This window comes from Suncus etruscus, chromosome 11 (assembly GCF_024139225.1).
Source record: "Suncus etruscus isolate mSunEtr1 chromosome 11, mSunEtr1.pri.cur, whole genome shotgun sequence".
Classification (NCBI taxonomy): Eukaryota; Metazoa; Chordata; class Mammalia; order Eulipotyphla; family Soricidae; genus Suncus; species Suncus etruscus.
This window is the reverse complement of record NC_064858.1, coordinates 7,883,382-7,910,311: the sequence shown is the minus strand read 5'-3', so window position 1 is coordinate 7,910,311 and position 26,930 is coordinate 7,883,382. Positions and strand designations below refer to the sequence as shown.

The window sequence follows — 26,930 nt, the reverse complement described above, 5'->3', positions numbered from 1 at the left end:
ACAGGTGACTGAGGCCCAGAGGAGGGTCAGGGAGGAGCCATGGGTGAGGACTGGGGAGAGGCGGCTCCCCAGTTTGCCAGCCCCTCCTGCGGGGGTGGATGAGGCACTGAGGTCATTGCTTACTTTTAGAAGCCATGTAGGCACTGCCTAGCATGTCCTCTCAGCAGCCCTGGAGCCTGAGGTACCCTGAAAGGGAGAGGGAAGGCCCGAGGGGGACTCCACTCGGATGCTCAGAGCCCCAGACACGATTTCACTGGAGGGTTGGGGGAGTGGGTCAGAGCAGGGCGGGACAGTTACCCACATGGGTACTTTTTCCTTGTTTTTAAGTTTGGGTCACACCTGAAGGTGCCCAGGGCTGATTCCTGGCTCTGCATAGGGATTACTCCTGGCAGTCTCGGAGGGGCCCCTCTGGGATCCTTGGGGGTCCAATCCTGAGCCAGCTGCATGTCTCGTGGTGCTGTTTCTCTGGCCTCTTTGTCTCTTCTCTTTGCATTGCTTCTAGAAAACCACCAGCCCAGATAACGGGGCGAGTCCGTGCCTGTCCCTGGGGCCCTGGGGGCGGGGGCATCCTTCAGGGGTGCGAGTCAGCCGGGAGGCGGCTGCAGGGGTGCAGGGGGTGGGCCGGGAAGGACAGCAACAGGTGACCGCCCGGAGCTATAAATAGGGGCAGCAGCAGCCACAGCTAGTTGGTGGCAGCAACATGGGGTCACGCAGGGGCCCCGGCAGGGCTTGGGGCTCGCGCTCAGGGCCGGTGGCGGACAGCGAGGATGAAGGGCCGGTGTGGACGCCAGGGCCTGCCAGTCGCAGTTACCTGCTCAGTGTGCGGCCCGAGACCAGGTGGGCAGGTCGTGGGGTGTGGGGCAGGATGGGGTGCAGGGGGTGCTGGGGCCTGGGGAGCTGGGATCATGGGACATTGAGGAGCCAGCAGCAGGTCTGGGGGTGCCCATGACCCTATGGGGCATCTGGAGCCTGGAATGGGGAAGGGGCCTGGGGTCTGGGATGTGGCCTCCTCCCTTTAGCCCTCAAGGACTCTGTCAGCCCTATGGCTGGAGTTTGGGGTACTTTGATCTTAAAAGACCTGACTTTGGGGGTACTTTGATTTCAAAAGGGCCTGACTTTGGGTAATTTGATCTCAAAGGGTCCAACTTTGGGGCAACTTTGCTCTCTAAAGGGCCAGACTTCTGGGGGTTCTGATTTCAAAAGGAACCAACTTTGGGGTACTTTGATTTGGAAAGGACCTGACTTTGGGGTCCCTTGAATTCTAAAGGGCCCAGTTTAGGGTACTTAGATTTCACAGGGGGCCAATGCTTTTCCCCTTCTCCCCTGGGCGCCCCCTCCCATCCCACACTCCCTCCCTCTCCTCCCACTCCTGCCGCCCAACCCAGTCTGGATTCCAGAGTCAGAGATAAGGAGGCCACGAGGGGGACTGAAATTCCTCTCAGCTGGGTCCCAGGAGGGGGGTGGCTGCCCTGAGGGGGGCTGAGGGACCTGGGGAGCGGTCAGGGGGAATCAGTGGCCATGCCTTGGGGCCCTCTATGGACTGGACCATGCGCAGAATCTGTGGGTGCCCATGAGGGCCTGATCCGTGGCTGTCACTTGGACCCAGTCCCACTGCCCTGCCAGTGTGGGGACAGGGCTGCCCCAAAAGGGCCCTTCACCCCTTTTTCTTGGTGATGCTCTGCCCCTGGACCCATCAGTCAGGAGGTGTGGCTGCCCAGAGCTCAAGGCTGGGTGTGAACACAGGCAGGAGTACCTGGAACTTGGATATGACGGTGGCCATGAAACTTCCTGTCCCTTTTGTTTATTTTTGTTTCTTCCCATTTTTGGGCTACATCCGGCGGTGCTCAGGGCTGACTCCTAGCTCTGCACTCAGGGATCACTACTGGCGGTGCTCAGGAAACCCTATGGGATGCTGGGGATCGAACCTAAGTTGCTTAGACGTAAGGCCAGCACCCTCCCCAATGTACTATAGTTCCCGCCCTCCTGCCCCCTTTGGGCATCAGCCTTGCTCTACCTCAGGAGCCTGTATCTGGGGAACAGGTAGGGGTAGGTTTTGGGGTGTGGTCCCAGCTGGTAGCTGAGGTGGCTGCCAGCTGCTCCCGTGGGAAGTGTCTGTCCACAGTCCCCCACAACAGGCTCTGAGACACACTGGAGAGGTCCAGCCCCTCCTTGCCATCAGCCGCATTGACCTTGGAGCTGGGAAGGTTCCGTGTAACCGGAACCTGTTTCTGCATAAAACTCGAATGGTATCACGTGACCGGACCTAACAAGGGCTGGAGTCTGAGTGGGAGGCCCTGCCTGCTAGCCAGTCCTCAGGACCCCTCCTCTGATTTCCCCAACTTCCCACAAGAGGTGGAAAGAAATGTGGATGCTCCAGAGGGGCTGGCTCCCTCCCTGCTGGGGGCTCCACCTCAGCCCTGCAGAGGAGAGAGAAGAACAGTTCAGGGAGGGGTGCAGGGGGCCAGGTGCTGGGGGGGCCTTGTTTCCTACAGGATGTCTTGAGTGGTACTGCTAATCTTTTGTTTGGGGGCCACAGCCAGCAATGCTCAGGGTCTTCCTGGTGGGCTTGGGGGATTCTTTGGGATGCCACGGATCGAACCTGCCTCAGCTGTGTGCAAGACTAGTGCCCTCCTTGCTGCTGTGCTATCACTCAAGCCTGAGATGCAGCTGATGTTACCAGCACAGGAAGTCACGCCTAAATAACCCCAAGACTTAGGCTCATAGGGACCCTTCCTCCTGCCCTGAGCAGGCAGCATTGCATCTTCTTTCCCTCCTGTCAAGCTGTCTGACCCCCATAGGTCCCCACAGACCCCCATAGACCAGAACTACACTTCCTGCTATGAGACACATTTGTGTTCTGAGGGGAAATGTGAGGGGTGGGCAGCCTGTGGAGGAGGCTGTGGAGATGGCCTGGTGTCTGGTGGGGAGGGAGAGAGGGTCTTTCCAGGACTGTCCTGGTTCCGCCACCTTTCCTCAGCTCTCCCACATCCACTCCTCTCTGCCCACATCCTGGGCTCCTCTCTGTCTTGGTAGCACAGAGGCCTTATTCTCGGGGTCCCTGACAGGTGCCAGAGAGCTGGGGGGCTCTCACCATCTTCCTGTATGCTCTCATCCTTTTCCCTCACCGTGAGTCATCAAGAGATGCTGGGGTACCTTCTGCAGCTTCTCCTTAAAGTCACAAGTTGGATGGGGTCGGAGAGATAGCACGGCGGCAAGGCTTTTTGCCTTGCACGCAGCTGATCCAGGACGGACGGTGGTTCGAATCCCGGCATCCCATATGGTCCCCCGAACCTGCCAGGAGTGGTTTCTGAGCGCAGATCCATGAGTAACCCTGAGCAATGTGACCCCAAAACAAAAACAAACAAGCAAACAAAAGCCAAAGTCAGCTGCCTTGGAAGAGGGAGGCGGGGCAAGCTGTACCCCCCAAAGTAGGTGCCCTTCTCCTTCTCCTGCTGCATTTTAACCCCTTGGGTTCCTTCCTCCCTCTGCTGTCCCAGCTGGTGCCTGGCCGGCTCTTTAACAGACTTTAACACATTAACGGACCCCCTGCCAGCCCTGTCTCCTTCCTAGCGTGTTGTGGGGTGTTTCCAGGAATGGGGGCATTTCTTCCACCAAAGGCCAGTAGTGGCTGCCGTGGGAATGGCCCTGAGGCCATTGGCTCCGGGCTGGGCTGGGGTAAGTAGGGCTGGAAGGCCTTGGCCTGGCCTGGGCCTTTGTGTGTGGGGGTCAGGGACAATGGGCCAGACAACCCCCAAGATGTGCTTGGTGCCTGACCCCCTCTGGTCCGCTGCCTTTCTCGAGCTCTTGGTTTCAGATCCGCCGGTGTCCGGCTGCGAGGTCCCTTTGCTAACCCTCGGCAGCTGGGTCCTTTTAATAGCAAGGTCCAGAGTGGCCGCGTCGCCCCATGGCCCTGGATCTGGCCTCGCAGGCACCGGCCTCACGGCTCCATTCGCTCTTCTTGCTTAGCTCCCCCGGCGGCCGGCAGCCTCACCCCAGCCCCGGAAGGTAAAGGTTGCGACTCGGGCACTGGGACTCTGGCACAAGCTTGCGCACTAACCAACTGCATGGGGGTGAGGGGGCCGGGCGGGACCACACCCTGAGCATGGGGTCACCCATGGAAGTTGCATGGGTGTTTGGAAAGGGGTGGGAGGACAGGTGAGGGAACCTTCCCCAGGGAGGCCTGCACTGCCCCATCCCACTTCTGAACCCCAACCCTTTCCTGCTTCATCTCATTATCTGCCCACCCACATTTTCCCTTTCATATCTGCCCTCTGCCCTCCTCAGCCTACACCTGCTGTATGGGCAAGGCTGGCCCTGAGACAGTCGATAACTGTCTCCTTCCAGGCTGAGTTTAGGGGGACACTCCACATAGATTTGGGTGGATGTGTCACTGTCTCTTGGTCCCACCCGAGAGCCCCAAGAAACTCACTGGTTCCTGTAGTGACAAATGTCTCTGCTGCCTTGCCGGGCTGGATGCAGAGGATCCTTGGTTCGAGGTGGGTGGGAGGGGGGAGCGGGTCTCACGGTCTGGAGGTCAGAACAGGAGGCAGGACAAGACAGAGCGCCCTAAATATTTCAGACAGGAGTATCTGGAAACAGAGTAGCTAGGGGCAGTGGGAAGTGGGGAAAGGGTTCCCAGAAGGACAACGGGGAGTGGGCAATGGGGCGTCCCTAGAGGACAGTTGGGGAGACGCCCCCTAGATGGCTGCATCACCAGATCAGCCCAGGGGAAAGCGTGATTGTTGCTGTTCCCCTCACAAGAGGCCAAGAAGTCAGTGAAGGCCCCTAGCTCCAGCACCCCCAAGGCTCTGCGGCTTCTTCTACTCTTGGGCTCACAGGCCAGTGCCCCAGGTGACGTTCCTGGCTTTGCTGTTGGCTCCAGGCTCTCTCTCCAGAGGGGGACAACTCCAGAGAGAGCTGTGCTACCTTGGGGGGGTGAAATCACCTTGGGGAGTGAAATTTGGGGTCCAAATTCTCCGGACACAGGTGGGCCAGGACTCGGTTTCCCTGAGTGTAGGGCACAAAAACACTGGCTGTGTCTAGGGGCCCCAGTGAAACAGAGAGGCAGTACCAAGGGCTTAGGACACATGACTTGGACCCAACTGAAGTGTACAGCTTATAGAGAGGTCCCCTTTAAGCCATCTACATATGTGAGGGGCCATGCCCGTCCCCAAAGTCTGGGTGCCTGCATTTCTGCGGGAGGGGATACTGGAGGCTTCTCCATTCTAGACCCCTTTTTACTCTCAAACCCCGAGTGGTAGCCTCAGAGAATAGCCCTTAGAATGTCCGTCTAGGACTTGGGTTTGCTCCTGTGGCCCCAATACTTGGGTCTGGGGGAGCAGTCAGGAAATAGTGATGCAACTCAGGGCCCCCAGAGAAAGACAAACTCAGGGCACTTTGCCTTCTGCATGCATCCCATTGCTTCCCCTCACCACTGGGCCGCTGCTTACATATGGTGCCAGGGCTGGGCACGGCTTGAGCATCACGTCACCTGACACTTGGCTCTGAGGCTTCGCTTCGCGCCTGTGGCGGTATTGTCTCCTCTGGCCCTGCAGGAGGCCTTGGCGTGGGGAGAGCTGCCCCCCCCCCCGCCCTGTCCCCGCTGGGGTGCACTGGGAGTCTGGGCGACACGAGGGAACGCTGAGTCCCGCCAGCGGCTCTGGGAGAATCTATTTGTGGTTTGAGGAGTTTGCAGCGTGCCCCAGGCTGCCAGCCATGCGGGTTAGCACCGAGCATGTGATGCCCAGGAAACACGGGATGGGTTGGGGGGAAGATGGGCCGCTCAGGGGAGGATCAGGTCAGGAAAGTGGAGCTGGTGTGTGTATGTGGGGTCCCATTCTCCTCCTGCGATGCCACCTCCCAGAGAGGTCACTAGAATTCTGGAGGTGAGCCCAGTGCTTCCCTTCCACTGGGAAAAGAACAAGCTCCAAGATGTTGTAGGTGGTGGTGGGTGCAGCAAGGCCCCTGCCCGGGCTGGAGGTTGGTGGGTGGACGGTCGGGAAGGCAGGAGATTGAGGAAGGTGCTGTCTGGCCCGGAGTCCCCTGCTTGCCCGAAATCGGCCTCCCTGAATCAGCCTCTGCCTCTCCCCAGAAGTACCTTCTGCTCCATCATCGCGCAGCTCACAGAGGAGACGCAGCCAGTGTTTGAGACGACGCTCAAGTCTCGGGCAGTGTCCGAGGACAGCGATGTCAGGTTCACCTGCGTCGTCACAGGTAACCCTGTCTGGGGCTGGCTTCTAGGAGCTGGGATACACAGGGAATGAGGGGCCCCACTGAACCCTCAGAAAAATGGCCTTGCTTTTCTTCACTTTTTCTCTGGTCCCACCTTGCGTGGGGTATGGTCCAGAACCCCCATTTCTGTCCTCCACACCTGTTTTGGGGGTCCTGAGTCATGTATGGGACAGCAGAGAGGGCATTTGCCTTATGTGCGGCTGGCCCACAGGGTCCCCCGAGATAGGAGTAAGCCCTAAGCACTGCCAGATGTGGCTCCTAAAAAAAAAAAAAGACCCATCTTAAGGTCCATATGTGCAGCCAATGTGGGGTCCATCCCTGGTATGCCATATGCCCCCTCCAAGCCTGCCAGGACTGGATGTGGCCCCCAAAACGAAAGAAAAGACCCATCTTAGGAAAGCCTCCTTACCTTAGTGGGCCTAGGGTCTTACAAAAGGGGCTGTGGACCCCCTGTTCATCTCAGTGAAGGCCAAGAGCATATTGAGCCCCACAACAGAGCCTGATACTAAGCATGTCAATGCCATCCACCTGTAAAATGGGTGCCTTTAAGATTGATGTACAGGCATGCCAGGCACCTGGTTAAATACCATGCAAGTGGAGGGCATCTGCGTTGGGAGAGGAGGATAAGTGGGGTGGGGGGTAAGACTGACAGCTTCCCACATCCAGGTTTCCTCTGCCCTGCTCCCCTTCCCTCAGGCAGTCCCTTCCAGCCAGGCAGCCCATAGTCCTGGATCTCACACTTAGGCCACCTGGATTTTGGGGTGGGGTGTTGGGTCATACCCAATGACACTCAAGGTTACTCTTGGCTCTGTACTCAGAAATCACTCCTGGCAGGCTCAAGGGATCTTGTAGGATGCTGGGGATGGAGCCATGGTTGGCCATGTGCAAGGCAGGGCAAGTGCCCTTCCGCTGTGCTATCACTTTAGTCCTGGTCCCCTGTTTTTATTTTAAGTATATAGAAAGTGTCAGTGGTGTTTGGCCACAGCCACCCCAACTCTGGAAGACTCAGCAGTCTCAGGCAGCTCCTCGGGGACTCTGGGCTTGGGGTCCCCTTGGTAATCTCCCCCTGACCCAAGAGCCTACCTAGCTTCTGCTTCAGGCCATATTCCCAGGGATGGGAGGGGACCCTGTCCTTTCTCTGTCTAGGCCATTGCACATCGCAACCACCTGCCCCCTCAGTGTCACTGAGAGCACCCCTGAGTTTGATCCTGAGCACCCTTGGTGTAACCATGGCATCTGCATTGATAACCCCACTGACCAGTGTTGCCAGAGGGACCCCATCTAGGCTACCTGAGCATCATTTGAGGTCACTCCCGAAGTGTTAAAAGCTGGATGGTGGTTTTCTAGAACTCCAGGCATTGCTTCCATCTGCTTCTCTTGTAGGTGGCACTGAGAACATTCTAGAACAACCCTTTCCTACCCAGCTTCACCCTTTTCAGGTTTTCTTCCTTCCTTCCTTCCTTCCTTCCTTCCTTCCTTCCTTCCTTCCTTCCTTCCTTCCTTCCTTCCTTCCTTCCTTCCTTCCTTCCTTCCTTCCTTCCTTCCTTCCTTCCTTCCTTGTTCTTTCTTTCTTTCTTTCTTTCTTTCTTTCTTTCTTTCTTTCTTTCTTTCTTTCTTTCTTTCTTTCTTTCTTTCTTTCTTTCTTTCTTTCTTTCTTTCTTTCTTTCTTTCTTTCTTTCTTTCTTTCTTTCTTTCTTTCTTTCTTTCTTTCTTTCTTTCTTTCTTTCTTTCTTTCTTTCTCTCTCTCTCTCTTTCTCTCTCTCTTTCTCTCTCTCTTTCTCTCTCTCTTTCTCTCTTTCTTTCTTTCTTTCTTTCTTTCTTTCTTTCTTTCTTTCTTTCTTTCTTTCTTTCTTTCTTTCTTTCTTTCTTTCTTTCTTTCTTTCTTTCTTTCTTTCTTTCTTTCTTTCTTTCTTTCTTTCTTTCTTTCTTTCTTTCTTTTCTTTCTTGCTACACCCAGTGGTACTCAGAGCTTACTCCTGTCTCTGTGGGGACCCTATGGGATTCCAGGGACTTGAACCCAGGCTGGCAGCGTACAAAACAAATGCCCTCTCCGCCTGTGCTATCCCTCTGGCCCATTGCAGGCACTTTTTTCCCCTCTTCAGACTTTCTTCAATCCTTGTTTGGAAAGAAAGTTTGTTTTTATTGTAGATGAGGGGATCCGTGCACAGACACTGTGTCGCTCTTAGTCATGCTAAGAGACAGGGCTTAGCTAGTGTGAGTCGGTTCACTCGGGTTTTGACCGTCCAGCACTTCCTTCCCATCCTGGTCCAAGCTGGCTTCTTCAGCCTCGTAGGGAGAAGGAAGTCAGGGAAAGGGCCTTTGTGAGCAGATGAGAGGACAAAGGGGACAGTTAGAAACTGGATCTGGGGGCTGGAGAGATAGCATGAAGTTAGTGTTTGCCTTGCATGCAGAAGGATGGCAGTTCAAATCCCAGCATCCCATAGGGTCTCCTGAGCCACCAGGAACGATTTCTGAGTGTAGAGCCAGGAGTAACCCCTGAGCGCTGCTGGATGTGATCCAAAAACTAACAAACAAGCAAAATAAAACCAAAAAAAAAAAAAAAGAAAAGAAAAAGGAAACTGGATCTGGGCAGCCCAGACAGGTGATAATGGTTGGCTAAGGTGGCTGACTGGCATGGGGAGACAGTAACTGTCCCTGCCTCTCCTCCCGTGCAAACCAGGGGCTTTGCACACAAAAGCATTGACTTTATTTCTCTGAGTCTTTTCTGCCATCTATGCAAATCCTGTCCTGCCTGTCCCCTGGATTTTGCTCCTGGAAGACTGGAACAGAACCTCGCTTTTCGTTTCCTTCATTCAGTGTGGTCTCTACCCACGACCTTCAGCTCACACCTCACAGGGCTTCGTGAGGACAGGCTGGGAGGACACAGGGGAGAAAAGGTGGCGCTCATGCAGCGTGTTCTCAGGCCTGTGGTGAGGCCTTCTGCAACCCGGGCTCCAGGAGCTCAAGGGAACCGCTGCATACCCCGTCCTCTGCTTCTCCTTCATCCTGGCTCTTCCCACCTGGGAACAACTGGAAAAGAAGCTGCATCTCGGGCAGCTCTCAGGCCAGCTGGCTGAGTTGACGGCTCGGGGTGTGAAGGGCGAAAGCAAAGCCAGGGCTCCTGGGCGCCAGGGCCCTGCAGGCCAGCACGCTCGCACATATGTCAGACAGCGTTTATGTATATGAATACGTGCGTGTGTTTATATGTGCTAATATGTGTGTGTGCAAGGATCCACACTTATGGACACACATATATGCTATCAATTGGGGATGACCTCACCAGGGTGTATGCCTGTTTTAACGAGTTAAAATAGTTTTATTTAGGGGCCGGTGTATTAGCACAGTGGTTAGGGTGTTTGCCTTGCACGTGGCTGCCCTGGGTTTGACCCCAGCATCCCAGAGGGTCCCCTGAACCCTGCTAGGAGTGATTCCTGAGTGTAGAGCCAAGAGTTAGCCCTGAGCATTGCCAGATAAAGACTAAACCCCCCCTAAAAATAGTTTTATTTAGTGACATCTATGGAAAGAGAGCCAAGTTTCCCTTGGAGGGGAGAGAGAGCCAAGAAGTAAAAGGAAATAAATGCATGTTTAGGGCGATATATGAAGGACCCCCAGGATAGGCCCCTTTCACCTTCTGTTTATCGTAGATTTTACATTCGGATTCACAGGAGATTGGGGGGATGTTTCCAAATAAAGGGGCTCCCCCATCCCACAGCAGCCCCTTCCCTTGGTGAGGATGCACTGAGCAGTGTCCCCTGTCTTTGGATTGCTCCTCACCCTCCCTGGACTTAGACGCCCTGCCCCCCCTGCCCCCCATGTCTGTCATGGGGCAGGGCTCTGGCCAGAGTGAGGTCACTGCCTTGATATGGCGGCACCTGTGCTGCCCAGGCCATGATGTAAGTGGGGACCTTGCCCAAGTGGGGACATGATCTCGCTTTACAGTTGGGGCAGCCCAAAGTTTGTTCTAGGTGCAAAGTTTGTTCCAGTGGCGAGCTCCCCTGCATTGCCTGTGCCCCGCCCACCCTTTTTGATAATATTTTTAATTTAAACACCTTGGGTAAAAACATGATTGTGGTCGGGTTTCAGTCATATAAGATGACATCCCCCCATCACCAGTGTAACATTCCCATCACCAATGTCCCACATATCCCTCCTCCCCTCCCCGCCCCCACTCGTACTCTAGACAGGCTTTTTATTTCCCTCATACATTCTCATTGTTAGGATAGTTCGCAATGTAGTTACTTCTCTAAATGCCCAGCCCCTCAACATGCCCTCCCCATCCACCCAGTCCTTGGCTGCCCCCACCAGTCCTTGCTCTGCTCCCCCTGCTCTGTGGCAGGCGTGGTGGGAGGCAGGGGAAAGGGCTGCTCGAGAGGTCTGATCTCCACCACTCATGGACCCACCTGGTGGGGACAGAGATGAGCCCAGATTTTATCATCGAGTCAACTAAATTAAGGTTGCTGTGTGACAGTAGTAGAAATGAGCATTGATTTCTGGAGGAACGGAGGGAAGTTAAGACCTCACTTCAGAATCATCAAAATATAGAATTAGAATCCTACCCTTCTGTTTGTAACTTTCTTAACAAGATAGAATAATGAATAGGTGATTTCCATTGTTCTTTCAAAGAAACTTGGAAAGGAATGCTATTATTATTATTATTAATTTTGGTTTGGGGCCACACCCGGTGACGCTCAGGGGTTACTCCTGGCTATGCACTCAGAAATCGCTCCTGGCTTGGGGGAACCATATGGGACGCTGGGGAATCGAATCGCTGTCTGCCCTAGGCTAGCGTGGGCAAGGCAGATGCCTTATCGCTTGCGCCACTGCTTTGTCCCCTATTTTCTTATATTACTGTTTGTAAATTAGCAGAATATGTATTTAGGTGATTGCTAATGTGTGATCTTTATAACTGAATTAGAGAATGTTATATAATTTTAAGAATGTTGCATATGGTTCCTGGTAACTCAATAAATTACGTTTTTTTTTTTTTTTTTTTTGGTTTTTGGGCCACACCCGGCGGTGCTCAGGGGTTACTCCTGGCTGTCTGATCAGAAATAGCTCTTGGCAGGCACGGGGGACCATATGGGACACCGGGATTCGAACCAACCGCCTTTGGTCCTGGATTGACTGCTTGCAAGGCAAACACCGCTGTGCTATCTCTCCGGGCCCAGGAACCACTTCTGACTGTGCTCGGGGATCATTAGTGCAGTGACAGGGGTGGAACCCCAGATGGTCATGTGCAGGGCCATTGCAACGGTCTCTCTGGCTCCAGAAACCCTCTGAAATTCTGTTCCCTTGAAGGCCGTCCAGCTTCTGCTCTGGGCTATCATGCTTTCCCTGGTCCCTGATAGTCATGGGTTCCCCAGGTCACCTCAGCACCCATACAGTGTTGCTTCTTCTTTTTTTTTTTTTTTTTTTTTTTTGGTTTTTGGTTTTTGGGCCACACCCGAAGGTGCTCAGGGGTTATTCCTGGCTATCTGCTCAGAAATAGCTCCTGGCAGGGACCATATGGGACACCGGGATTCGAACCAACCACCTTTGGTCCAGAATTGGCTGCTTGCAAGGCAAACGCCGCTGTGCTATCTCTCCGGGCCCACAATGTCGCTTCTTGTCTGCAAGTACGAGAGGGTCTCAGACCACCACGAGCCTGTGAAGGTCAGAACCACAGTGGTTGGGCATGACTTTGTCCTTGGCGGCAGGAGAGGTCGTTTGTGCCTGTTCCCATCTCTTGTTCTATTTTGAACTTTTGCTTTTTCCATTTTGCTGCCGACCACGTGCTCTCTTCTTGGTCCCTGTGGCGGATCATGGCTGTGTCCCTCCGAAGTAAAATTCCCAGCTGAATGTCAGGGCTGGAGAGAGAGAACAGGATTAAGGCACTTGGTTTATATGAAGATGATCCCGGTCCAGCTTCCCCCCCCCCCCAACCATGTATGAGCCCCACCAAGCACTGCCTGGAATGGTCCTTGAAGCGAGCATTTAGCACAGAGCTAGGAGTAATCCCTAAGCACTGCTGAGTGTGGCCCCAAGCCAAAAATGTTTAATTTTTAGGAATTTCTGTAGGTCCTAATTCCCACTTCTCAGTTAAAGAATTAGATTTGACTAGCAGTTTGGGGGTTATTAGTGGGCCAATCTGCTTTATGCCATGGGGGAGTGGGGGATGTGGCAAACACTAGTGACCTCTTCATGTGGAAGGGACTAGACATCATCAGAGTTCGGGGCTGAGTAGACAATGTCACAGTGGTGACAGGGTTGGTGAGTTTTGCTGGGAGGACAAATGGGTGGTGGACAAATGGATGCATGTAGAGAAAGCTGAATTTATGGAAAGATGGGTAGACTAATGGAAATGTATGAATGGGTGAATGGATGTGTAGATGGATGAATGGGTGGATGATGGGTGGGTAAGTGAGTGGATCAATGGATGGGTGGATAGGTGGATGAGTAGATGGATGGGTGGGTGGGTAGATGGATGAATCGGTAGATGGATGAGTGGGTGGGTGGATGAATGGTGGATGGATGGATAGGTGGGTGGATGAATGGGTGGGTGGATGGATAGGTGGGTGGATGAATGGATGGGTGGATAGATGGATTAATAGATGGATGATGAGTGAGTGGATCAATGGATAGGTGAATGGATGGATGGGTAGATGGATGGATGTGTGGATGGATGGATGGGTGGATAGATGGATGAGTGGGTGGGTGGACTCTGTGGATGGATAAATGGGTTATGAATGGGTGGACTGGAGGAAGGAATGATAGATGGAAGGAATGACTGGTAGGTAAATAGATGGGTGGATGATGGATGGTGGATAGATGGATAGATGGTTAAATGGATGGGTGGATGGAAGAATAGATAAATATTAGAGGAATGGATAGATAGTATATAAATATAGATAGATAGACCATGAGTGGATGGATGGATAATGGCAAATGGGACGATGGATGAGTGAATGTATTGGATGGGGATAAATGAATATATGGATAAACTGACTGCATAGACAGATTATTGGTATGTGGAGACTCAGGAAGCTGGAATGCGGAGACCCAGGCAGTGACGATGGGCAGAAGGTGCTGGAGAAGGAAGTTACTGTATGCCAGAACTTTAGTTGCAGTCAGTCACAGAACAGTCACTGAAGGGTGGAAGCTTTTCACTCCCACTCCCAGATCTGGGGATCATCTCCCTGGGAAGCTGAGCTGTATTTGCCTCCATCCCCGAATCGCTTACAGTGTGGCAGGAAGCATGCACAGGACATCTCCAAGAAACTCTCAAAGGCCTGAGCCCTGCGGCATGGGGAAAGGGGGCATCCGGCCTCTCACTCCCCTCCTCCCAGTGCCCCTGGGCTGTGACCCCATCTTTTTCCACACTCCTTACAGGGTACCCAGAACCAGAGGTGACTTGGTACAAGGATGACACTGAGCTGGACCGCTACTGTGGCTTGCCCAAGTACCAGATCACTCGGCAGGGCAAGTGCCACACGCTGCAGCTCTACCGGTGAGGGCAACTCTGAACCCAAGGGGGGGGGTATCCCTGGGGTGCTTGGGGCCAGGGTACAGCTGGGATGAACTCTGCTATCCAGGAGTGCTCAGAAAGTCATGGTCTGGCCCATCTGGCCAAGGCTGGGTATTTTTTGTTTTGTTTTTTATTTTGGGGCTACACCAGGTAGTGTTCAGGGGTTACTCCTGGCTCTGCACTCAGAAATAGCTCCTGGCAGGCTCTGGGGATCCTATGGGATGCTGGGAATCAAACCCGGGTCCATCCCGGGTCAACCGTGTGCAAGGCAAAACACCCTACTGCTTTGACATGGGTGTCTTTTTTTGTTGGTTTGGTTTTGGTTTTGGGGCCATACCAGGTTGTGCTCGGGGGATTACTCTTTTTTTTTTTTTTTTTTTTTTTTTTGGTTTTTGGTTTTTGGCCACACCCGGCGGTGCTCAGGGGTTACTCCTGGCTGTCTGCTCAGAAATAGCTCCTGGCAGGCACGGGGGAACATATGGGACACCGGGATTCGAACCAACCATCTTAGGTCCTGGATCGGCTGCTTGCAAGGTAAACACCGCTGTGCTATCTCTCTGAGCCTGGGGGATTACTCTTGACTTGGCACTCAGAAATCACTTCTGGTGGTGCTCAGGAGACCCTATAGGATGTTGGTGATTGAACCTGGGTCCATCTTATGCAAGGCAAACGCCTTTACTGCTGTGTTATCGCTCTGGCCCAGGCTAAATATTGCTTTTTTGTTTTGTTTTGTTTTGTTTTGTTTTTGGGTCACACCTGGAGGTTCTCAGGGGTTGCTCCTGACTCTGCACTCAGGAATCATTCTTGGCAGGCTCAGGGGACCCTACTGGGTGCGGGAATCGAACCCAGGATGGCTGAATGCAAGGCAAACACCCTCCCCGCTGGCCATCCCAGGCCTGAGTATTTCTGACAGCCAGGGAGGTGCTGGCCCACAGAGACACTTTCCACGAGGTCAGAAGCCGCAAATAGTGCTGTGTTCCCTCAGCTGTGCCCTAGACTATGCGTGTCACCTGCTTCCAAAGGGAGCTGTCTGGGGACCCCACGTCTCTTGGCGGCTGGTGAGGCGACCTTGGATCGCTCATCTCATGCCTGCCTTGCTCCTCTCTCTCTAAAGGAGCATGCGGGGTATGGTGGGGGAAACAGGGATAGGAAGAAGTTGGGGTGGGGGCAGGACCCCCGAGGCTGGTTTCTCACATGCATCCCTTCAGGTGCCAAGAGGACGATGCTGCCATCTACCAGGCGTCCGCACACAACTCCAAGGGCATCGTGTCGTGCTCAGGTGTCCTGGAGGTGGGTACCATGACGGAATACAAGATCCACCAGCGCTGGTTCGCCAAACTCAAGCGCAAGGCAGTGGCCAAGATGAGGGAGATGGAGCAGAACTGGCGGCAGGGCCACGCACCGGTGGGCGAGGCGGATGCCCTGCGTGGGCTCAGCCCCGATCGCTTCCAGCGCAAGCGGCGGCTCAGTGGGGCCGGGGTGCCCCCGGAGTCAGGCAAAGAGGGGCAGGTGGGGCCCCCCACAGCTGAGCCAGGCCCAGTGCTGAACCACAGCGAGCGGACGCCCAACGGTGAAGCTGCCCCCAAGAACGGCGAGGACGGAGAGCCGGGTCTGCTGAGCTACATCTGTGAGGCCATGGAGCGGGGTTCCCAGAGAGCACCCCAGAAGGAGTCTACTGCCAAGAAGAAGAAGAAAGTGGAGAGGCCAAAGCCGGCTGGGAAGAGGCCAGAGATGGAGGCGCTAGTGCGGAGCCCCCCGAAAACCTCAGAAAACTCTGTCTCCTACATGAACGAGGCAGACTCCCACGGGCTGCTGGGACCTGGGGCCACTGTGGAGTTAGCTCAGTCCCAACCTGGAGGCAGGACTGCTCACGGGCCGGGCAGCCCTGGGGCAGTGGGTGCCAAGATATCAGTTTCTGGCACCCCTGGGCAGTCTCAGGATGCCCCAAGCCCTCCCAGAGCCTCTCCCCCTGCCCCAAGCCCTCCCAGAACCTCTCCCCCTGCCCCAAGCCCTCCCAGAACCTCTCCCCCTGCCCCAAGCCCTCCCAGAACCTCTCCCCCTGCCCCAAGCCCTCCCAGAACCTCTCCCCCTGCCCCAAGCCCTCCCAGAGCCTCTCCCCCTGCCCCAAGCCCTCCTAGAACCTCTCCCCCTGCCCCAAGCCCTCCCAGAACCTCTCCCCCTGCCCCAAGCCCTTCTAGAACCTCTCCCCCTGCCCCAAGCCCTTCCAGAGCCTCTCCTTCTGCCCCAAGTCCTCCCCGGGCCTCACCCCCCAATCCAACTCCACCCCCAGGCCCCAGCAAGGTCGTGTATTTCTCCCTGAAGGACTTGTATGCCGAAAGCACCCAGATCTCAGGGCCTCCAAGGGAAGAGGAGCCACCTCTTGGAAAACCCCCTGGCCAGGCCACCAATGTCCTGGGTCAGCCTCCCAGGCTCTTCAACAGGAAGAGATTTGCCCCCCCCAAAGCCCAAGGCACCAGCCAGCTCCCAGCCTGAGACTCCAAGGGGAGCCCCGGAACCCCTGGCCCAGAGCCCAGGGAAGGCCCAGCTGCAGGCTGCCGGCACCCCCACGCCTCCTGCCCGGCACAGACACAGCAGCGCCCTCCAGGGCCCAGCAGGGGCTTCAGGAGAGGTGAGTTCCAGGACTGGAGGGGGTGCTGAGCTCATGGAAACTTGCTCCAGCCACTCCTGAGCTGGGGCTATTTATAGAGGGTGAGGCAGCCCAGAGCTCATCTCTGTAGGCCAGGCAGGCCACCTGACAATCAGGGGCTGGGCCCAGGGGAGGCGAGGAAGGGCCAGGAAAGTGCAGGAGAAGTTTGGAAAACCAGGAGTAGCATTGTGGCCTATGGTGCAGCTTCCTGAGTGTGAAAATCAAGCAGTCGCCCTTGTTCAGGAAAATGCACAGCGATGAGGCCCTCCTGCCTTCCTGGGTCAGGCCAGGCTCCGTATGAAGCAGTGGCTGGTTCCTGAATCAGCCCCCTGGTGTCAGGGTGACTTGGGCAGTGGTCACTTCTCTCCTCCCTTTCACGCTCAGCCTTGTTGTCCCTGCGGCTTCTAAACATTCTTGGAAAATGTTACTTTGAATGGCTGTGATGGGGGCCTGAGAGATAGTACAGTGGGTAGCTCCCGTGGCCTTTGCCTGCCACCCCAGTGTTAGTTCCCTCGGGAAAGTGGGCATCTGTTTGTGGGAAGGTTGTAGGGTGGGAGGCATGGGAGGCATGTAGGGTGATAGCCTACATGTAGCCTTTATCTCTGTGTCACAGGCCCCTGCGTCCCAGACCACTCAGGCTTCTTCTCCGAGGGCCGATCGCCGGGAGGAGGTGGGCCCCGCAGGTCACGGTGCTCCTGAAAGTCAGGTTTCCCCAGAACCCACAGACACAGCAGCCCAGCGGGAAGAGTCGAGTCCCGCTGGCCATGGGGTTGGAGGTCTGCAGAGCACACATAGGCAAAGTGCAGGGCAGGAGGAAGTGGGGTCCAGGGGGGAGAGGACCCCAGTGAATGATGAGGCCTCCAAAGAGAGAGACAGGCCCAAGGAGAAGGTGGAGGCCCAGGGAAGGCCAGAGACACGAGTGGAGAGGATGCAGGAAAAGAAGTGGATACAGGAAGACAGACAGACTCAGGGAGACAAACAGATGCAGGAAGAGAGACAGATGCAGGAAGATAGACAGTCACAGGGAGACAGACAGATACAGGAAGACAGAAGGCTGCAGAAAGGTAGATATATGGAGGCAGATGGAAAGATGGAGGAAGATGGATGCATGGAGGAAGACAGACAGACGCAGGAAGACAGACAGATGCAGGAAGACAGGACACAGGACAATAGAAAGACACAGGAAGATGGAGTGCTACAGCTGGATAAGCTGGAAGGAGGGAGTTTTCCAGCTGCCAAGGACAGTCAGCCAGGGTCAGGCTCATTGAGTGATCTTAGCTGGCAGCCCAGACGACCTACTGTGGAGGTGTCTGGACCCTCTGAGCCAACGCCTGCGGTGTCCACAGTCGGCGAGAGGCCCGGTGTCCTCCTGGCCTCTGAGGTGGCTCCAGCCCCTGGGGACCAGGAGGTGGTAGGACTGGACGTCTCCTGTGAGGATGGTCTGAAGCCAACTGGACAGGTCACACAGCTGGATGGCAGCTGCCTGACACCCGGGACTGTACCGTGTGTGGCAGGGAGTGACCATATCCCCGCTGTCCTCACCCCAGGTGTGTCCATCCCCACTAGCTTACACCCCAGCTCAGCAGCTGCCATCCCACCCTCTGGAAACCGGGCCTTAATGGGTCCTGCTCCCACCTCACCCCCGAAGCCCCCGAGAAAGAGCCAGTCCTGGGCCGCCAGTGCGGCCAGCAGTGAAGGAGCTCACGAGGAGACCCAGGGTGTGGACGAGGCGTCCCCCGGCCCTCGGAGCTGTGACCCGGGTCTCATCGATTCCCTGAAGAATTACCTGCTGCTGCTGCTGCAGCTGTCGGGGGCCGAGCAGAGTGGGGGATCCTTGGCACCCCCTGCCAGCCTGGTGCCCACGGTGGAGGTGGCTGGCCTGAGCCCGCGCACGTCGCGGCGGATCCTGGAGCACGCAGGGAGCGACCACCTGGTTCAGAGCGCACAGACGCTGCTGCTCACCCCAAGAACGTCAAGGCGCATCACTGGCCTCCTGGAGCGTGAGGTGGAGGCACTAGATGCTGCCAGGGGCTCTAGCACCAGCCTCTCAGTCCCAGCTATCGTGGTGGGCGAGGAAAGCCGTGGGCTGGGTACTGGGGCCCCCGGCAAGGGCACCCCACAGGGGCCTACCCCTCAGGAGAGCCCTGCGACCCCACTACGGCCAGAGGGAGACCTGTGGGGACCCCTTCCAGTCCAGAGCAGCTCCCCTGTGGCCCCCGAGGCTCAGGCCGGTATCCCCGCAGCCACGGCACAGGAGCTGGCACTTGGGGCTCGGCCCAAACGATTAGTCCCCAAGGCCAGAGCCGCAGGAGATGGAGAGGTGCCGAGATCCAAAGACAGAGACAGAGACAGAGATAGAGACAGCCCCACCGTGTCCCCCCGTGAGGCCAGGAAGCACCTGGCACCCGGTTCCCCAGGCCGGGAGAAGCGATCCCCAACGCAGGTCCGCAGAGCCAGCTTGCTGGAGGTGCCTCGGGCTGGAGAGGAAACACCACCGGCAGAGCCTGAAGCCGAGCCAGCCTGCAAAGAGGGCAAACAGGACGGCCCGGCCCAGCCCAGCAAAGCCAGTGACCCGCTAAAAGGTGAGTTATGGGGAGGGCTGCCTGGAGGCAGAGGTGCTGTGGGGCTAACCTGACTGAGTGAGCCTCTTTGGAAAGTGCTCCTTGCGTTTTGCTGCCTGCTCTGTCCCTCAGTGCAGGAACTAGAGCCTCAGAGTACAGGCCCCTGGGGCCGCTGGGTGCCCCTTGCACCCACAGTCTATGCAGAGTCCGGTGAAGCCTGGGCTACCCCCCACCCCCAGGACGCTTTCTTTTGTTTTTATTTGAGGGCCACACCTGGTAGTGCTCAGGGGTTACTCCAGGCTCTACGCTCAGAAATCATTCCTGGCAGGCTCGGGGGATCATATGGGATGCTGGGATTTGAATCACTGACCATCCTGGGTCGGTTGTGTGCGAGGCAAAAGCCCTACTGCTGTGCTATCTCTATCCACCCAGGATGCATTTCTTCTCTGGCAGGATGCAGGCTGATGCTCTTTGTGGGGACACATGGGGGGTCTCCTGCTTGTGTGTCTGAGGGCACTGGGGGTGTAGGGGTCTGTGCGAGGGTCCCTCCCAGCCTGCTCGCTCCTCTCAGCCCCTCAGGTAATTCGGAAGATCCGAGCGGAAGCCTTTCCGGATGCTTCCGGCAGCCTGAAACTCTGGTGTCAGTTTTTCAACATCCTCAGTGACTCAGTGCTGACCTGGACCAAGGACCAGTGCCCAGTGGGGGCGGCCGACAGGAGGTGAGGAGGACCCCCAGGACCCCTTGTGCCCGTGACCTACACGACCCAGGACACCCTCCATCTCAGAGGTGCCAAATCAGTCAACAAATACCCTCTCTGGTCTAGCCAGCAGAGCAGACCCGTGTGACCCCATCTCCCCAGGGTTGGTTCGGGGGTCCACACCTCACCTTACAGGCAGGTCCCCCTGCAGTGCAGGAGACGAGGGGCCCGCAGCCCTGGCCATTGTGCGGGCATCCGGCGTGGACTGTGGCTTGTACCGGTGTGAGATCCGAAACCAGCACGGGGCTGCCTCCACGGACTTCACCCTCAGCCCCGAGGGTGAGACCCCCCGAACCCAGATCCCACTGTCCCCCCAGACCCTGCTGCCCACCCTACCCTGTCTGTCGGGCATGGCTGTGTGCAGGGCAGCCTCTGAGGGCAGCGACTCTCCCCTTCTCTCCGCAGTCCTGTCTGGTTTCATCTCCAGAGAAGAAGGGGAAGGCTCCGCGTCCTGGGGTAGGAGCAAAAGGCCCTAGGGGGGAGCAGGGAGGCTTCCCTGTTAATCTGTTAATCTGATGGAGGAGGCATCTGAGAGAGGCGGCTATGGGGGCCTGAAGACTCTGTCTTAAACATGGAGCTAAGAGGGGATTGTCTGGGGCTGGAGCGATAGCACAGTGGGTAAATATGGCGGCCACTTGCATTTGCACTCAGCCAACCTGGGTTCAATCCCTGGCATCCCATAGGATCCCCCCAAGTCTGCCAAATGATTCCTGAATGCAGAGCCAGAGTAATCCCTGACGGCTGCTGGGTGTGCCCGGCCCCCCCCCCCAAAAAGGGATCTGTTTGCTTGTTGACTCCAACACCCCTGGGCCAGTCTGGAGAAGTGCTTTGGGTCAGGGAATGGGGTTCACCATGTGGAGAGGCAGTTTGGGATTGGGGTCCTGCTCTCTTGGCCAACAGGCTGGGAAAGAGAGGTACCCAGTCCCCCCTTTCTCGTCCTTTCAGTGGGAGAGGAGATCGAGATGACCCCCATGGTGTTCGCCAAGGGCCTGGCCGACTCAGGCTGCTGGGGGGACAAGCTCTTTGGGCGCCTAGCAAGCGAGGAACTTCGGGGCCAGGGCCGAGGGCTGGGGCTGCAGAAGGCATCACAGGCCAAGGTCATCTACGGGCTCGAGCCCATCTTTGAGTCGGGCCGCACGTGCGTTCTCAAGGTGGCCAGTCTTCTGGTGTTCGGGCCCGGTGGCGAGACCTCGCTCCTAGGCAGGAATTACGATGTGACCATCCAGGTATGAGGCTGCCACCTCCCCTTCCCCCCAAGACCCCAGAGCAGGCCCCAGGGGAGGAGGAGGAGCTGCCTCAGTCTTAGCATTCCCAAAGGAGAGGCTGAGACCAGTTGGAATCCTTGGAGAAGTAGAACGTTCTGGAAGTGTGTGTGTGTGTGTGTGTGTGTGTGTGTGTGTGTGTTTTGTTTGTGCTTTTATTTTTTTAATATTTTTAAACTTTATTGATTGATTGATTGGGTTTTGGGCCATACCCAGTGGTGCTCAGGAGTTACTCCTGGCTCTGCACTCAGAAATCTCCCCTGGCAGACTGGGGGACCACATGGGATGCTGGAAATTGAACCGGGTTGCTCCCAGGGTCAGCTGCATGCAAGGCAAACAAATGCTTTACCGCTGTGCGATCTCTCCAGCCCCTGTGCTTTTATTTTTTGGGCCACACCTGGCAGTGTTTAGGGGTTACTCCTGGCTCTGTGCTCAGAAGTCACTCCTGGCATGCTCCGGGGACCATATAGTATACCAGGGATCGAATCTGGGTCGGTCCCAGGTTGGCCGTGTGCAAATCAAATGCCTTACCTCTGTGCTATCACTTTGACCCCCCATGGTTGTGCTTTTCTTGTGGGGGTTGTTCCTGGTGGCATCCAGGGTTTATTTCTAACTCTATGCTGAGAAATTACTCCTGGTAGGCTCGAGGGACCCTATGGGATGCCAGATCAAACCCTGGTTGACCACCTTTACGCTCTGGACCCAAAAGGTGGTTCTAGAAAGACATTTTTTGCAGTAGAAATGGGCTGCAGAAGAATGCTTTAGGTGTTGTTCCAAGCAGCACGAAGGAGACACTCCTTCCTCCCCGCTTCCATGCAGTGACCCCCACTTCTGCCAGCTTCTTCCCAGGGCTCCTGGAGACAGCCTAGAAGCAGTGGCTGTGAACCAATCTCCAAAACCTCCTCCTTGGCAGCTGAGAGAAGCAGGGTGTAGTGTAGGGGTAGTAGTGGAATGACTCTTCAGGCTGCCCTGGACTCAGGTCCAGGGCCCAATTGTTTCTTGCATATGAGAGGTGGGAGGGGGCGCAGAGGGTGCAGGGGCATCTGTGCCAGCCTGAGACCCTCATGGTCCCCGTGGTCCTCAGGGCTGCAAGATCCAGAACATGAGCCGCGAGTACTGCAAGATCTTCGCGGCCGAGGCTCGTGCAGTGCCCGGCTTTGGGGAGGTTCCTGAGTGAGTGCCTGCTCCCAGGGGGGCAGGCTGGGAGGCCAGAGCATCGACCACCATGGTGGGGTTTTCATACTATCTTGGGCACATTCATGGCCCCTGCTGAACCCCACCTGCAGTTTGCTTGTTCTGCAAACCCAGCAGTGACTGCACCAAGGTGGGGGCCCCTGCAGTCGGCAATAAACCTGTGACCCTACCTGCTGCCACCCTTGGTCCTCAGGTCTCAAGGCTTTTTGCAGGCAGGGCAGGGACTGAATGGACATATGGGGCCTCCTTGAGCTCAGGCCAGCCAGGGGCTGTAGGGGCCCCTCAGTTTAGCTGGTAGAAGGTCTTGGCCATCCCCTACCCATGGTCTGTCCTGAGTCTTCATGGCTGTGGCTGCCATGATCAGCCAGCCAACCTAGTCTGGGGTCTCCTGCTGACCCTGGGCAGAGTGAGAGTCCCCTGAGTCCCATGCACCAGGGTCCAGTGCCATCCCTGAGGGCCACTGGGAGAAGTAGGTGCTGGTGGCTCAAAGCTCACGGTGTCTCTGTTCAGGATCATCCCTCTGTACCTCATCTACCGGCCTGCCAACAACATCCCCTATGCCACGCTGGAGGAGGACCTGGGCGGGCCCCTAGAGACCCATTGCTGCCGCCACTGGACCAGCGCCGCCACACCCCAGGGCTCTGAGGCTGCACACAAGTGCCAGACGTTCCAGCACTGGCTGTTCCAGTGGACGAATGGCGGCTTCCTGGTCACCGACCTGGCAGGTGGGCGTGGAGGGGACCCAGGGGTGTCAAAATGCATCTGCATGTGTCTGTGTGTGTCTGTGTGTCTTTGTGTGTGTATGTGTGTGTCAGTGTGTATGTATAAGTATATATGTGTGGGTTTGTGCATGTCTGTCAGGGTGTGAGCATGTACCCATGGAACATGCCAAGAGCTGGGTGTCTGCCCCCCTAACCCAGCCTGATCTGCTCACAAGAAGAAAGAACTGAACTCAGGGCCAGGCTGGCCAGTTTCTGGGCGCAGAGTCCCAGGGTCAAAGGGTGTCAACTTGGCCCTGGGGCACAGGTTAAACTGGGGGTGAGAACCAGCATAGGGCCGGAGCATAAGCACAGCAGGAAGGGCACTTGTTTTGTACTCAGCTGACCCAGGTTTGATTTCCGGCATCCCATAACATCCCCTGAGCACGGACAGGAGTGATCTCTGAGTGCAAAGCCAGGAGTTAGCCTTGAGTACTCCCAGGTGTGGCTCAAATGCCTCCCAAAAGAAACTAGGGCAACCATGCCCACAGAGCTTTTCGAGGGATGGGGGGCTGCAGTTTGCCCAGTGCCTGACCTCTGACCTGGGCCGTTCCCACGGGGCGCTCACATATGGCACAGGCACAGCCAAGGTGCCCTTCCTGGCTTCCTCAGTGTCTTCTTGTCTCTTTTTAGGGGTCGGCTGGAAGATGACGAATGTCCAGATTGCCACCAAGCTTCGGGGGTGAGTGTCACTGGTGGGACCAGGGTCGCAGCCCCCACAGACATACTCTCTGAGTGGGATGGGGGACTGAGATCCTAGAGGGGTGTCTTGTTGGCTGTTGGGCATCAGGAGTTGGGGGACACTTGAAGGGGCCCCCAGTGGCCTCCACGCCCCCACCTGATTTCCGTGCTTGCTGCAGGTACCAAGGCCTCAAGGACTGCTGCGCCCCTGCCCTGCTGGACCAGTTTGTGGCCTCCCACCGCTGCTCCCCATTCTGCACCATGCTGGGCTTGCAGCCTCTCAAAGCCCCCGAGCCAGCTCACGCCCTGGGCAAGGCCAAAGGCTCCAAGAGCCCCTCATCGGGCAGGAAGGGGCCCCAGCTGAGCCCCCAGCCCCAGAAGCGAGGCCCGCCCAGTCCTCAGGGCCTAAAGAAGATCCCCAAGGCCCGGCCGCAGCCCCCCGAGCCCAGCACTACTCAGCCGCTGGGACAGGCTCTGCCTTGAGTTGGAGTCCCCGTGGGGGGACACAGCCCAAACCCTGGAACCTGCTGATGGGAACCTGGGGGACATTGCCTGGACTTCAGCACCAAACCCTCCTGTTATGGGGTGCCCTGGCCCCCCTTGAAGTTTACACTGGCTGTTGCTGGGGACCAGGCCCCTGCCCATGCCAGCTGTGCCCTGGTTGCCCCTCAGGCCTCCAGTTCTCTCTCCCCACCGCCTGCTGACCCCCTTTGAGGTAGCGGCCCGTGGGCTCCTGGGTACGTGGCCATTCCATAGGCGGCCCAGGCAGCCTGTCCCTGGTAATTGTTCTCAACCCACCCTCACCCCCACTTCCCACCCTGTGCCCCACATCCACTTGCGCCCTCTCTCCTGTCCCTCACTGCTCCCACCAGCTCTGTACCTGCAGGACTGGGGCCTGGCATCCAGCCTGGAGGTGGAGACTGGAAGTTAGGTGCCCTATGACCATGCTCACCCATGGCACCACCCACCCGTGGGTGTGGGGACAGTGCCTGCTTCTGGGGTGGGCCTTGCCCTCAGCCCTTGTTCCTGCTTTTGGGGTCCTTCCCAGGTGTCCTCCTGGGTTGGGGCCTGCAGCCGACTCGGCCCCTGCAGATACAATAAAAGCAGCGAATTTGTCTCCTACCCGCTGTTCTGTGTAGTGCTTGTGGATGGATGAGGTGGGGTTCCCTCTGAGCCTGGGGTTGGGGGCCACCAGCAGGCTGCTGGTTCAGGGCAGCTCCAGTGGACACAGAGCCAAGCTGGGAGAGTCTACAGTGCCAGTGGTGAACAGCGGCTGCTGCCCCAGGGCTACCTGGCCTATCCTTCCTGGACACACCAATTTTTTTTTTCTTTTTGGTTTTTGGTTTTTGGGCCACACCCGGCAGTGCTCAGGGGTTACTCCTGGCTGTCTGCTCAGAAATAGCTCCTGGCAGGCACAGGGGAGCCATATGGGACACCGGGATTCGAACCAACCACCTTAGGTCCTGGATCGGCTGCTTGCAAGGCAAATACCGTTGTGCTATCTCTCCGGGCCCGGCACACCATTTTTTTGTCAGTGCCTTGGCCATGAGTTCCCAGCAGTGAGTTCTGCATCTCACAGATTCTAGATAATTTTTTTTTTCGGTTTTTCAGGCCATACCCGTTTGATGCTCAGGAGTTACTCCTGGCTAAGTGCTCAGAAATTGCCCCTGGCTTGGGGGGGCCATATGGGACACCAGGGGATCGAACCTTGGTCCTTCCTTGGCTAGCGCTTGCAAGGCAGACACCTTACCTCTAGCGCCATCTTGCCGGCCCCTCTATATAATTTTTTAAAAACTTTATTGATTGATAGATTGATTGATTGGTTTTTGGGCCACACCCAGTGATGCTCAGAGATCACTCCTGGTTCTACACACAGAAATCACCCCGGCAGGTTGGGGGACCATATGGGATGCCGGAAATCCAACTGAGTCCCTCCTGGGTCGGCCAAATGCAAGGCAAATGCCCTACAGCTGTGCTATCGTTCTGGCCCCAAGATCTTCTAATGTGATCTGGCCAGCCAGACCTCTGAAACAGGCCTTGAGTTTCCTGGCCGCACTTATGGACTCGGGCTATGAGGGCACCATGGCTGCTCTGGTTATTATTTGGGGGTGTCCCCACTGGTCCTGTGGGGTTTGGGCCGTGTCTGTTGTGGGGTGTCTCTGACACTCTGACAGAGTGTTGGCTCTGAGGCACAGAGCTGTGTCTGGGGAGTGGGTTCGGGGAGTAAGGCTGAGAGAGTTTCAGGCCAGCTCTGACCATGGCACTAACCCAGGGTTCGGGGAGTGAGGCTGAGAGAGTTTCAGGCCAGCTCTGACCCTGGCACTAACCCAGGGTTCCAGGCAGCGGGTGATTTTCCTAGTCTCAGGGGCTCTTGTCCCTGCAGATTCAAATGGATAAAAACTCTGACAGGGGCAGGAGCGATAGCACAGCAGGAAGGGGTAGGGTGTTTACCTTGCACATGGCCGACCCAGGTTTGATCCCTGGCATTCCATAGGGTCCCCCGAGCCTGCCAGGAATGATTCCTGACTCCGGAGTGCCACCAGGTGTATTTCCCCAAACAAAACCAAAAACTCTATGAGGTTTCTCTGTGGAGGGTCTTTGTGGCATCGAGCAGGGCAGGGTCCTCTCTGAGACCCCTGAGAGGGTGGGCAGGGGGCCCCGGCGAGGTGGGAGAGGAAGGAAGGTGCAGAGACAGGGAGAAACTGGGAGGGTAGGGGAGAAAGGAGAAGAGAAGATGGAAGAAGCGGGGGAAGCGAGGAGGAAAAGTGGAGGGCCAAGAGAACCCCAATAGGTCAGCAGAGCCTAGGCCATGGGGGTCGAGTTCATTTTGACCTCCCTGGCTCCACAGAGGGGTCAGATGTGAGTTTCTCAGCACAGCCCCCAAAGCTGGAGCCCCTGGAAACCAGGGACCCAGGGGGACCTCTGGAGAAGGGGGGGGGCAGCATTGTGCTTAGTGCCCAGGGCTGCCTGTACGGGAAGGCCTACCCACACCTGTCACTTTCTCCTGCACGTGTGGGCAACGGGGAGCCAAGTTGAAGATTAAGCCGCTGTGTCATGCCCCGAGATAATGTTCGACTGGAAGCCCACCCTTCTTGGTGCTGTGCCCAGTGAGAGGCTGGAGACTAGGTGCCCAGATGGGCAGAGGGCGAGCCCGTCAGCCTGCCTGCCTGCCTGTTTGTCTGTCTGTCTGTCAGTCATCACTGACTTTGCACTCTGACACCACACTGCCAATAGCAGATATGCCTCAGCCCTAGAAGGTCCAACCGGGTAGGATGCAAAACGGCCCAATATTTTGATCCCTCAAGGGTGTGAGACCAAGGTTTTTGTTTCCAAC

General features: G+C 56.4%; 1 protein-coding gene across 1 annotated transcript; it reads left to right on the top strand.

Annotated features, from left to right (window-relative positions):
* Window positions 1-700: 700 nt before the first annotated feature.
* Window positions 701-26,632, top strand: ALPK3 (alpha kinase 3). Its single transcript, XM_049783929.1, has 24 exons — window positions 701-837; window positions 2,123-2,246; window positions 3,066-3,126; window positions 3,571-3,675; window positions 3,802-4,005; window positions 4,762-4,851; window positions 5,556-5,607; window positions 6,092-6,213; window positions 13,600-13,717; window positions 14,944-15,684; window positions 16,021-16,205; window positions 16,270-16,364; window positions 16,996-18,964; window positions 19,515-19,662; window positions 19,853-19,980; window positions 20,107-20,142; window positions 20,647-20,927; window positions 22,048-22,136; window positions 22,668-22,882; window positions 23,549-23,597; window positions 23,776-24,057; window positions 24,269-24,333; window positions 24,469-24,522; window positions 26,445-26,632. The coding sequence occupies exons 1-24, from the start codon at window positions 701-703 to the stop codon at window positions 26,630-26,632; spliced, it is 5,538 nt and encodes a 1,845-aa protein (XP_049639886.1).
* The last annotated feature ends 298 nt before the right edge of the window (window positions 26,633-26,930 follow it).

Excerpts from the sequence above, each read along its gene's own strand:
- ALPK3 (XM_049783929.1), top strand. The coding sequence starts at position 701 with ATGGGGTCACGCAGGGGCCCCGGCAGGGCTTGGGGCTCGCGCTCAGGG. Across the intron at positions 4,852-5,555 it reads CTCACAGGCCAGTGCCCCAG|GAGGCCTTGGCGTGGGGAGA; the intron begins GTGACGTTCCTG and ends CTGGCCCTGCAG. Across the intron at positions 15,685-16,020 it reads CAGTCTCAGGATGCCCCAAG|CCCAGGCCCCAGCAAGGTCG; the intron begins CCCTCCCAGAGC and ends TCCAACTCCACC.